At 41.2% G+C, this 12,404-nt stretch overlaps 1 protein-coding gene across 1 annotated transcript in view; it reads right to left on the bottom strand.

Annotated features, from left to right (window-relative positions):
* The window catches only part of Sh3gl3 (SH3 domain containing GRB2 like 3, endophilin A3), a 153,196-nt gene extending 142,313 nt beyond the window's left edge, over positions 1–10,883 (bottom strand). The window contains exon 1 of the mRNA XM_046438911.2: positions 10,709–10,883. Within this exon, the coding sequence (XP_046294867.1) occupies positions 10,709–10,753 (45 nt within the window). The 5' untranslated portion in view covers positions 10,754–10,883. The remainder of the gene's footprint in view (positions 1–10,708) is intronic.
* Between the last annotated feature and the right edge of the window lie 1,521 nt (positions 10,884–12,404).

The following is a 12,404-nucleotide window of genomic DNA, read 5'->3' as shown; positions in this document are numbered from 1 at the left end:
CATGATATGTTGGTGAATTCCTTGAATTTTCTTTTTTCTTAATATAATCAAGAGTGTGATGTAAAAAGCTGGTAACATGAAAATGGCAATGGCACCAATAAAGGCCTGCTGTCTGTAGCCAATAGACCACGCAAGAGGTAGCCTAGCAAGACAGAAAACTATTTTAGACAGTAACTCCAGCCAAATATCACAGAAAAGTCTATGGCCCTATCCCATTCACACAAGCAAAAGATGAGTAGGAGTCTTATTTCACTCTTGCCAGGCTGCAAAGAGATGATTCAACACCCTCTCGCCTCCTCACCTCAGAGAAAGCTATGTAGGGAGGCAGGACCTTCAACCCCACAAGGCACTACCAACACCATCTGCCTCTAACTGTGGTGTCAGTGGAGATCATGTGGGGAGCCTGGACTTCTATTCTAGAAGTAGTAAGAAGGTGTTCATTCTCCTTCCCACTGGGGTTGGTGGGGAGAGGAGGTCTCACCTGGTAGAAAGTCAAAACTTCATCACTTCTCAGTGGTAATGTAGCTGCCCCTCCCATGGTGTGAGTTGAGACAAAGTGGGGAGACGTAACAAACATTCTACTCCCCCACCAGCCAGAGAGGCATCAAGGGTGTTTACTGGGGAGCCAGAACTCCCACCCACCCTCAGCAATAAGGAGAAACCCCAACTTCAGAATCAACAGTCGCAGGGGAGAACTGGATGCCTTACCCTACTTGGAAGTAAAAGTATGCCATCTCTTTCCCCTATCAGAGTGGTGTCCAATTAAACCAGCAAAAACAAACATTTAAATAAGATTCAGAGTCTCAAAATATATTACCCCAAAAGCCCATATTTCAATTAAAAAAATCACTCATCATGACAAGAACCAGGAAGATTTCAAGTGGACTGAGAAAAGACAATCAATAGATGCCAACACTAAGATGACAAAACCATTAAAATTATGCCCAAGATTCTAAAGGAGCCAACAAGCAATTGTGAGCATGCTTGAAGCAAATGAAAAAACAAGTCTCTGCAAAGAGACAGAAGATATAAAGAGCCAAATAAAAAGAATTGAAAAATTCAATAATTGAAATTTTTAAAATCAACATGTAGCTCACCCACAGAATGCAGAAGACAAAAGAATCAGTGAATTGGAAGATAGAATAATACAAATTACTGGATCTAAACAATAGAGAGAAAATAAATGGGGGTTGGGTCAGGAGGAAGGCACAGAAAGCAGAGACTCAAGGACACATGGGTCTATAACAAAAGATCAAATATTCATGTCATCTGAGTCCCAAAAGGGAAGGAAAATGTGCAGGGGTGATAAGGCACTCAAAGAAATAATAGCTAAAAACTTTCTAGATTTGGTAAAAGACATAATAAGCAATCTTAAGAAGCTAAGTAAACCCCAAACAGGACAAAGTAATAGAAATCCATATCAAGATACTCCATAGTCAATAACTAAACACAGAAAATATTGAAAGCAATGAGAGAGAAATAACATCTAATCTCTAGAAGAAAAATGACACAAATTATAGCAAATTTTTCATCAAAAATTGCTGCTAAGGCTGGGATTGTAGCTCAGTGGTTGAGCACTTGCCTCACATGAGTGACATAAAAAAAATAAATAAAACAAAGATATTGTGTCCATCTACAACTAAAAAAAAGTTTTAAAAATATATCTTCATTCTATTAAACAAAAAAAAAAGAAAAAGAAATTGCTGCTAAAAGAAAAACTTTGGACAAATCAAATTTAGCAGAGCTTTCTTGAGCAAAGAACAATTGTGCAGCACTCAGAACTACAGGAGGTTCAGAGAATTTTGCCCAGGCAGTGTGAACTGGTGCTTTTATATGCAGAACACAGAAGCAAAATAGAGAAATAAGCTAGGCAGTCTACCCTTATATGGGCATGGTCTGAAAAACTGACTTCTTGTGATTGGCTGAAACCTGGCTGCTTGTGATTGGCTGAAACACTATTGTTTATTATTCTAACTTAGATTTTGGTTTGTTTAAATACTAAGTTAGGTTGTAGTTCATTATGTAGGAACTAAGTACCCAGACAGCCTCAGGCCAATGACCTCCTACTTATTTAACACCAAGGAGGCCAAAGGAAAGTAGCACAATATTTTCCAAGTGCTGAAAGAAAGGAATCATTAATCCAGAATGTTATATCCACAGTAAATATCATTCAGAATAAAGGAGATAACAAGACATTCTCAGATAAAGGAACATTAAGAGAATTTGTTATCAGCGGACCTACTCACACAAAAAAAATGGCTAAGGTTTCTCTAAACAGAAAGGAAACAGTGAAAGAAGGAAACTTGGAACATCAAGAAAGAAGAAAGAACATGATAAGCAAAAATAAGGGTAAACAAGATAGACTTCTTATCTCTTGGGTTTTCTAATTTGTTTGATGGTTAAAACACAAATTATAACATTGCCTGATGTACTTCTAAATGTATAAAAAGGGAAAGTATTTAACTTCAATTATATTGTAAATTGGGGAGGGCAACGGAAGATTAAAAGGAAATAAGTTTTCAACACTTCACTTGAACTGGTAAAATGATGACACTGGTAGACTGTCATAAGTTAATTACATATAATGTATATCTAGAATAGCCACTATCAGTATATACAAAAAGATATATATAAAAAGTGAAAAAAAATCAAAATGGAATTCAAAAAATTCAACTAACATACAAGAAGGCAGGATAAAAATGAAAAAAAATAAAAACAGGGCCAACAAATAAAAATAAATGCATAAATGAAATGGCAGCCTTTAATCATAACATATAAATAATTATACCAAAAATAAATGGGTGAATATGGCAATTAAAATACAGTCTGGAAGAATAAATTAAAAAGCATGGCCTAACTATATGCTGTCTTCAAGAAACACACTTCAACTATTGCAGTACAAGCAGGTTGGAAGTAAAACCATAAAAATATATATGCCATACAAACATTAATCAAAAGAAAGAAGCCGGGGGTGGGGGCAGTTTAGCTATGTTAAAATCAGATAAGTAGACATCAGAGCAAATAAAATTACCAGAGACTGACAGGGACATGAAAAGTTTAGGTTTAATTTTACATGCAACTGGAAACCACCAAAGACTTACCAGCAGAATTACACGGTCTAAGATATATATATATATATTTTTTTCTTTCTTTCTTTCTTTTGTGGTGGCTGGGGATTGAATCTAGGGCCTTGTGCATGGGAGGTAAGTACTCTACCAACTGAGATATATCCCCAGCCCCATGTTTTTCTTTTAAAAAATATTTTATTCTTGATTAAGGTGTTAATTGTACATATTGGTGGAATTTAATGTGATATATCAATACATGCACAAGCATGCAGTAATCTAATCTAATCTACCTTTATCCACACTCCCTACCCTTCCCAACCTCTAGTTGATGAGGGCCACAACCAAGTTAAGACGGCACCTGGCAGCATGCCAAGAGGAGTGGTTTGTGAAGTAATGCCAGCAAGCCATTAAGATGAAGAGGATGCCTTAATGACTGACTGCTGTGTCTAGATTATGTCAATTAAGTTAAGCTGTGTGTAATCATTAAGATGATGAGGATTCCTTATTGGTTGACTGCTGTATCTAGTTTATATTAATTAAGATAAGCTGTGTGTAATTAGTTAAGTATATATACCTCTGCTGTACTGCAATAAAGCGGCTCCCGCTGTATCAACCTTCACAAGTTGCTTGTCACCCCCCAAGTTAGTTTGCCCAGCCAGACTGCGGCATCTAGTAATCATCATTCTACATGCAGGTCAATGCTTTTTAACTCTCATATATATGAGAGACAATATGTAGTACTTATTTTCTGTATCTTGCTTATTTCACTTAGCATAATGTTCTATAGTGCCATCCACTTTTGAATGGCAGCAGGATTTCTTTCTTCTTTTTCTTCTCCTCCTCCTCCTCCCTCTTCTTTTTCTTCTTCTATTTTTTTAATGAGGAATGGGACCCAGGGCTACTCAACCACTAAGCCACATCCTCAGCCCTTTTCAAAAATAATTTTTTAAATTTTGAGACAGAATCTTATTAAGTTGCTTAAGGCCTTGCTAAATTGCTGAGGCTGGCCTTTTTCTTTCTTTCTTTCTTTCTTTTTTTTTTTTTTTTGTTTTTGGTACTGGGGATTGAACTCATGGGCCCCCAATCACTGAACCACATCCTCAGTCCTATTTTGTATTTTTTAGAGACAGGGTCTCACTGAGTTGCTTACTGCCTCTCCATTGCTGAAACTGGCTTTGAATTTGCAACCCTCCTGCTTCAGCCTCCTGAGTCATTAGAATTACAGGCATATGAAGGATTTAATTCTTCTTTGTGAATGAATAATATTCCCTTGTGTACAGATACCATATTTTCTTTACCCACTGAGCCATTTATGGGCACCTAAATTGATTCCATATCTTAGCTCTTGTGTATAGTGCTGCAATAAGCATGAATATAGGTGTCTTTTGTGACATGCTAACTTCATGTCCTTTCGGTAGATGTCCAGAAGTTGGATTTCTGAGTCATATCCTAGTTCTTTTTTTTTTCTTTTTTGAGGAATCTCCATATTGTTCTCCATAAATGTAGTAATTTACATTCCCTCAACAGTATATGAGTTCCTTTTTCCACATCCTCTCCAGCATTTGTAATGTTATGTTTTGTTTTGTTTGAGATACATTTTTTAAAAGAGCATCCTGGCCACTGTGAGTAAACAGATTGTAGCTGGGTGGGTACAAGTGATTGTAAATGAATTAGAAAGATACTGTGATCATGAGGGCAAGAAATGATGGCCAGGACCAGGGTGATAGTAGCAGAGATGGAGAACAGTGAATAGATTAAGGTATATTTTCATAACAGAACCAGGAGGTAGGATGTGCTAATGAATTAAGAATGAAAAAAAAATCAAGGAGTCCTGGTTTTGGTTTTGGTTTTAATTAAGCAACTGAGCATATGTTTTAAACTACCAGTAGAAAAAAACGTGTTAGTTCAGATTTGGACATCATAGGTTTGGGATTATTTTAAATACCCACAAAGAGAGTGATTCAGGCAGTTAGATTTATAAGTCTGTATTCAGGAGGAACATCTAGGCTAGAAATATAACTTAGTAATCAACATACACACTGCATTTAAGTCTGCAGTGACTTTAAGTCATTTTGAGTTGCAAGGCTAGAAAAGAGGAGGTGCTCAAACCAGAACACTAGGATATACCAGGATTTAGCAGTCAAGTAGATAAGAAGAGTCATTAACCCTAAGGACACTCAAAGGAGCAGCCACTGGGTCCAGAGGAAACCTAAGCAAGTGAGGGTATTGTAGTCAAAAAACAGCCCACTGAGTCAAATGCTACTGATAGCTCAGATGGGAAGGTAACCATCCAATTTGGCAAGTTGGAGGTCACTCAAGACCTAGCTATGTGGTCTTGGACCACCGCAGAAGAGAGTGAACAGGAATGGGTTGAGAAGAGAATGGGTGACATGAAAGCAGACACAGGACAACAAACTCTCTTAATGCACTTTGCTGAGCAAGGGAGAGGGGAAGCAGAACAGCGGAGATGGAAGGTTCTAAGACCAAGGCAGGATTTTCTCCTTTCCTTTTGCAAGACAGGAGATACTAAAGAGCATGCCTGTATGCTGACAGAAATGGCCCAGGAGAGAAGAAATGTACTCCAAACACAAGAACAAAGCACACAAGAAAATGAAAGGAGATGGGGTTGAAAATGACTAGCCAAGTGTGCTTTGTCCATTGTTAACACTAGCAGGAGAGAGAAGAAGCACCCACATGCTAGCCAACAGGCCCTCTGGACATCTGAATTGCAACCCATGAAGAAGACAGATCATAAACATAGATAATGATCTATGACTCAGTATTAGATTTCCTAGAGTGCCCAAGTCATGCAGCCTGAACTAGCAGCCACTCCAACACTGATGGATGACTGGAGCAGTCAAAGCACTTGGTGGCATCAGTGTCTGGGAAAGAATTCTCTTTCTAGGGAAGAGACACCATCAACCAATGGATTAGAAAGAAAATCAGAAGGTGCACAATGCTCAGGAAAGTCACCAGCTGTTGGTGCATCAGTAAAAACCTATGGGGATGATCCTGGGAAGTCACTGCAAAGAAGAACTAGAAGAGTTAGAGATGCCTCCCTGCTGTCATCCCTAGTGCTTTCTGCAGACCCTTTCCCTACCCCCAATTCAACACATTCCCAGGCTTCCTTTGGAAAGCAAAATCTAAATATCCACATTTTGCTGATGCAGAATCTCCAGAATATGGTTAGCTATTATTTAGCCAAAAAAAGTAGTGTTTCAGTTCTGCTTAGTGACAGTTTTATTTTCTGGTAAAGCATGTCAATGATAACTTCCCAGATATACATGAGACACCCCACCCATCCACACACACTTAACATTGGAAAATACAGTTTACATTCAATTTGTTAATAAAGCTGGAAAAATTAATCTTAAATAATAGTTTTTTTTAAACCTCTGCTTTTAAATCAAGTTCTGAATTACATTTATTTTACAGGACAAAAAGTTACCAGTGGTAAGAAATGTTTGGATTATGTGTATTCTTCAGATAATAAAAAAAAATCAGTTTGGTTTAAACATCTGCTCTGACTTAAAAAAAACAGATTATTGATTAATTTTATTACACAATATATATGGAAAGAATAAAAGTATTTAGCTTAAATATATTTTTGATGCATCTAAGAGAAAAAATAAATCATTATGGATTTTTGCAAAGTGCATTTTTATCTTTCTCTCTAATGCGAAAGTGAAACAAGAGACATCATTGTCTCCCTAGAGAATCTCATAACTTACAAAGAGCATCCTTCTCAGAAGCATTTACTCATAAATGGCCCCCCTGTACAATTGGTAATTACAGAGAATATGCCTAAGCCCCTATAACTGCTTATCATTTTTCTGGTTAATGCATTAAAAGAGAAAGGGGTAAAAGTTATCAAAAAGCTATATTATGAGCTCCCTATTCCCTATGGTGTTGCTGGATCATATGACAGAGGTTAAAGGGCACTGCTATGTAAAGACAAAAGGGTGTAAATTTAACATAGAGTTCACAAGGATGTCATCACTAGATGGTTAGTCTTGGGAGAGAAGAAAAGAAGAAGAGATGAAAACTGATCCCCAGACTTTTATGGGGATATGGAACAAGGTCCTAAGAAGGTTCCAAAATGGAAAGAGCATTAATACAGTGTCCAGAGTATACAGCAATCAGAGTATGCACCAGTGTGACTTGAGTCTCCTCCACAAATGCTAACTGCAATCAAGAAAATTTACTATGAAGTGAGCATAACAAATACAAAGCAATGAGTGTTAACACTAATGTAATTATCATAAGATACATTTTTTTAAAGATAGAGAGAGAGGAGAAAAAGAGAGAGAGAATTTTTTAATATTTATTTTTCAGTTTTTGGTGGACACAACATCTTTATTTTATTTTTATGTGGTGCTGAGGATCAAACCCAGTGCCCCGCACATGCCAGGTGAGCACGTTACCACTTGAGCCACATCCCCAGCCCCTCATAAGCTACATTTTTATTGGTACTGTGTTTAGCAAGAAACCACAATGGCCATCTCTAAATTATTTGTATTTGTTTCTAACAGCTCAAGTTTTGTCCCTACCAGAAAAGTAAAAACCTCTATATAAAAACCCTGACAAAATAAAAAAAAATAGTGTTTAATTACAAACTCAGTAAACCAGGGTTTTAGTCCCAAATGCTGAAGCAAAGAATTGAGTTAATTTTGTTAGTAACTCAACTTATACTCTTATTATTTTATTTCATCCTTTCTCCTATTGGATCTTCATGTGATACCAAAATGATGCATAATCTCTGGGGTTTACAGTTCATTCTTTGTAAAATAAGGGGAACTTTTTCTCAAAAACAGGTAAGATGTCAGAAAAAAAGGACCAAGATAACCAGGAGATTATGAGTATTTCTACATGGCCCATTGTTGAGAAAAATGATCTGTGTCATCATCTTGATTCCCTTATCTATAAAAGATTCCCTTTACCATCTCTTTCTTTCTTCCTTTGAAATGTTTAAATTACTTAAGAATTTTAGAGCTGGAATGGATTCTCTCTTTCACACACACACACACATACTTTATGCAGCTATAATTCACATACCACACAAATCACTCATGAAGTGTACAATCCAATGACTTTTAGTATAGTCATAGAGCTGTGCAACTATTGATTAATTTTAGAATAGGGACTAGACTTCTAAATCCTCTAATTCATCATAAAGAGAGAAAACAAACATCCAGATAGGTTAAGTCACATTTCCAAAGTCACAGAGCTGATCAGTGGCCAAGCCTTGCCTGAATCCCCAGGAATTATTTAGCCAATGACATCACCTGGGACTCCCTTTCCCCTGCCCCTGGGAAAGTTCTGTATGAATTAAAATCTGCTGTTAAAATGTTGTCTGAGAACATCTGGCACTTTTTATTACTGTGCTCCCTCTTATTATATTAATTCTCCAGTCTAATATCTCCATCAAGTCTGTTGCATTGCAAGATTTCTTAGAAAGACTTCTAGAACAGATAAAAGATTTATCTATTGGACACTTTAACCACAAAATGTTGTAAGCCTAAAAAGAATCTGCGATGTCTTTCCTTTCAAATGAAGTCACAAATTATTTCAGTCATGCAGAAAATAAGGGCCAAATGAACCTCTCTGCTCATTTCATTTTTTAATGAACTGATTATAAGTAATTAAGCCAAACCACCTATCACTAGCATAATATTTTTCCAATGCCAATAATTTCCAAGGATTTCAACCATTCATTCTGGATAGTGGTCAGAAATCAACCTCAATTTTCCAAGGGCTTACATCTTGGTTATCTCTGATATTTGCTCCTATAAAACCCAATACCCAATAAAAGAATTTTTTCAAAAAGAGGAGGTTTGGTCCTTTCCTGGGCTAAGGAAGTCCACATAACAAGTAGAGAAAACAATCATCCTGATACTCCCTGACCATGATGAACTTGGCCTCCTGGATGCCCAAGCTAATTGAACTTCTCTACCCAGCTCTCAGAATCACCGCTGATTATTTCCTCACACATCATTCCCCTGCCCCCATGAGACTTTTCTTTCTATCCTGTATTCTATTATTTCTTTCCTTTCTGTGTTTCTCCACCCCAAAACTTCATTTATTCAAATATTTACTGAGTAAGTCACTGCTCATCAAGCAGTAGGCTAAACATTGTCCCTAAATATGGTTGCTCCCAAGAGCCTGTATTTAGTCCACTATGCATTTTTTTTTCAATTTCCTCAGCACTTTTTAAAATTTAGGCTGGAAATTCCCCAAAATCATTAGCTCCAGTCTTGATCTCACCCCTGGACCCTGAAAGTAGGATATGCACCTGCTCCAAGACCAGTGACATCTGAACATCCCATACACCCCTCAAGGGCCCAGGTCCAACTGTGAATCCACCATCATTGCCCCCACCCAATTGGCACCTCCTCCAGGACTCCTGTCACCCTGAGTAGCACCACCGCCAACTCAATGTCCCCAGTCAAAAACAGCATCATCACACAGTTTCCTCATGGAGTGTGAGTGAGGGGACAGCAGTGCCTTTTAGCCTGGGATGGAGGCTAAAAGAAAATTTTGTAATGCCAGCTGTTTTGCTCATACCAATATGTGGGAGAAACAGCATGAAGCCTCATCACAAATATGGGTTCTGAATGAAATCTGGGAACCTGGGTTCTAGCAAAATTGAGTCTGGGAGGGAGAAGTGGGCCAAGCAACAGATCCCCAGAGGTGCTGGGGGTGAGTAGGTTTTGCAACGCGAACTCTGTCGTTGATGGAAGAGCCTGCAATGTTGGAAAACAAATTTGCTTGTCAACACACACACACACACACACACACACACACATTTTCTTGTTTCCCTGTTTTCCTGTTTCCTCTGCAATTCCCTTCCCCTCCTCCTACATCCCCAGCCACATTCCTCCCCATACTTCTCAAGACACATCTCTTCCTCCAAGGAGAAGCTTTCCCCGACGCCCCCACTGTGTTTTCTGCCATCCCCTGTGCGCGGAGGTGTGTCTAGCACTGTTTGTTTACGTGTTTGTCTCCCTGTCTCCCCACCATACTTTCAGCTCTTTGAGAGCAGGAGCCTGGTGCTCAGCCCTGGGTCACCACAGGGAAGATGATGGGAAAGGAAAGGACGGCACAGGAGAGCCCCAGTCAGGGAGCCCAGGACAGACTGGCGGTGTCCATTTCCCAGCGCGAGCTAGAAGCGCAGCGGGGCCCAGCATCCCTGGAGGCGCTGGTGCCCGCGCCGCCTCCTGGAAGCAGCAGGACGTGCCTTGAGGCGCCCGCAACCAAAAGGCTGGGGACTCCAGGGAGGCCCTGCCAGCCCAGTACTCCCTAAGGTCCTCCTCCCGACACGCGTCTCGGGAGGCCTCCACCTCCCCACGCCCGCTCAGTCTCCAGTGCCCGAGACCCAGTGGCCCGCCACCTCTGCTCTCTCCAGCACAGAACCTCTCAGATTTATAGGCGCTCGGGATGGCTGAGGACCGGGAAGGAGAAAGCGCCAACCAGCTGAGGAAAGAGCGGGCGGCCTCTCACCCCACCCTCAAGCCCTCCTAGGCGGGAAGAAAACGAGCCCCGAGAGAAGCCTCTTAGAGAGCTTGAGCCCCAAAGGCCTGGGAGCCTCCAGGGGCCGCAGGCTCCCGGCCCCCCTCCCTCATTCCAGTATGCCTCCCTACCTGGCTGGCTTTGTGGAACTGCTTCTTCAGCCCGGCCACAGACATCGCGGCTGCGTGAGGCCGGAGCGGGTGGTCTCGAGGTTTGGCCCTGACAGGCGCGCGCGACGTGCAGTGGCAGCCGGAGCCAGGGCCGGTCCCCGCGCGGCTGGGCTCCGCCGGGCCCGCCTCCCACGGCCACGGCCACAGCCACAGCCACAGCCGCTGTCACACTCGCACACACGCGCGCACGCAGATGGCAACACTGCGTTCCAAAGCCCTTGCGCAGCCCATTGGCCAAGCCGCGGCTGTATGCAAATGAAGCCGTTGGGGCCGCCCACGCTTCATTGTTGCGTGGAGACCTGCAGGACCTGAGCCTCTGGGAAGAAGCTCCTGGGAAGCTGGGAGTAGGGATATCCCGGAGATTCGGGGAGCAGAGCCACACAGGACTTACTGAGGATTGCCGAACCGTTTGCATCCATCTGGCTTTGAGACTGTCATGGACCCGGGAAAAGGGATCACCTCTATATTCTTCTGGGACTTAGTGTGAAACCTGCTTTTGCTCACCGGCATCAACATCGCCTCCCTCTGGCGCTTTTTCAGTAGATGTAAGCTCTAAGAAGGGGACATTCGGAAATTTGGGGAAAGAAATGCAACAGGACAGGGAACCTGCAGTAAGAGGAAGCTGCCTGGGGGCTGAGAAACGGGATGCCTTGGGTGCAATCTGCCCTAGCGATTTTGGTCCACCGAGAACCCAAAAGCTGTGTAATTTACCAATAAATATAGTACTCCTTTCCCTGATGCTCTGAGCCACTGTCAACTATATTATGAGCGTCGACCTAAAAGATGACATAAACAGCGCATTCTATTTCATATCCAGAGGAAATTCGCCATACCTGGGGCCCTTTCCCTCCACAACCCTTAACAGGTATGATAGTTGGGAAGCATGACTTTTGCACCGGTATTGAGGTCAGCGCTTCCACAGTGAAGGCTCGGCCAGGAACCTGAAACACGACATTGACTCTACATAGCTGACCTCCACATGCCCACGCTTATCTCTGAGTCTGGTTTTTGAAGTTCCTAAGACCTAAACTTTGGTAATGCTTAACATTGAAAGAAACATCTTTCTCTGTCAGCATCCACCTAAAAGAAAGTTCTTTTTGTGGGCCCTAACCAGGTCCCTATTTGGGTTGACTAGCAGCTCTGTTTGTCCTGGATACATTTGGTTTGTGCCTATGCCCTTGTCTTCCACTCAGCTATAGGCTTACTCAGAACAAAACTCTTAAATCCTGTCCCATGGTCATGAGCTCGCAACCCCCAGCCAGGTCTGAGTCCTAACTTCATCCTGGACAAGTAACTAGTTTCCTCATATTAGCCTGGAGAACATGGATTAGAGTCCATAGTGTTTTTTCCTCTTCTTATATGGTCGAAAAATGTGTGGAGATAGTGGAGATCCTGGGATAAGAGGTCCTAGTCTTTGGTGGTTTAAAGAGTGACTTGGGTTACCACTAAGGATTTGACTGGCCAAAGGGTGGCTGACAACAGTTACAGATAAATAACTAGAAGGTTTGAGGGTAGTGACAGCTAGGTCAGAAGAGCATAGCAAGATGACCTGTCCACAGAGCAGTCCCAACCCCACTCAACAGTGGATTCACCTGCTGGGTAGCTATTGTCTAAGGCAGAAAGCCAGCTGGGTCCAGGGCTGTATAGACCATACTTG

This window comes from Marmota monax, unplaced genomic scaffold, assembly GCF_021218885.2.
Source record: "Marmota monax isolate L192 unplaced genomic scaffold, Marmota_monax_Labrador192_F-V1.1 WCK01_AAM20220418_F8-fsc00005, whole genome shotgun sequence".
NCBI classification, from domain to species: Eukaryota; Metazoa; Chordata; class Mammalia; order Rodentia; family Sciuridae; genus Marmota; species Marmota monax.
This window is presented reverse-complemented; position numbering and strand designations above follow the sequence as displayed.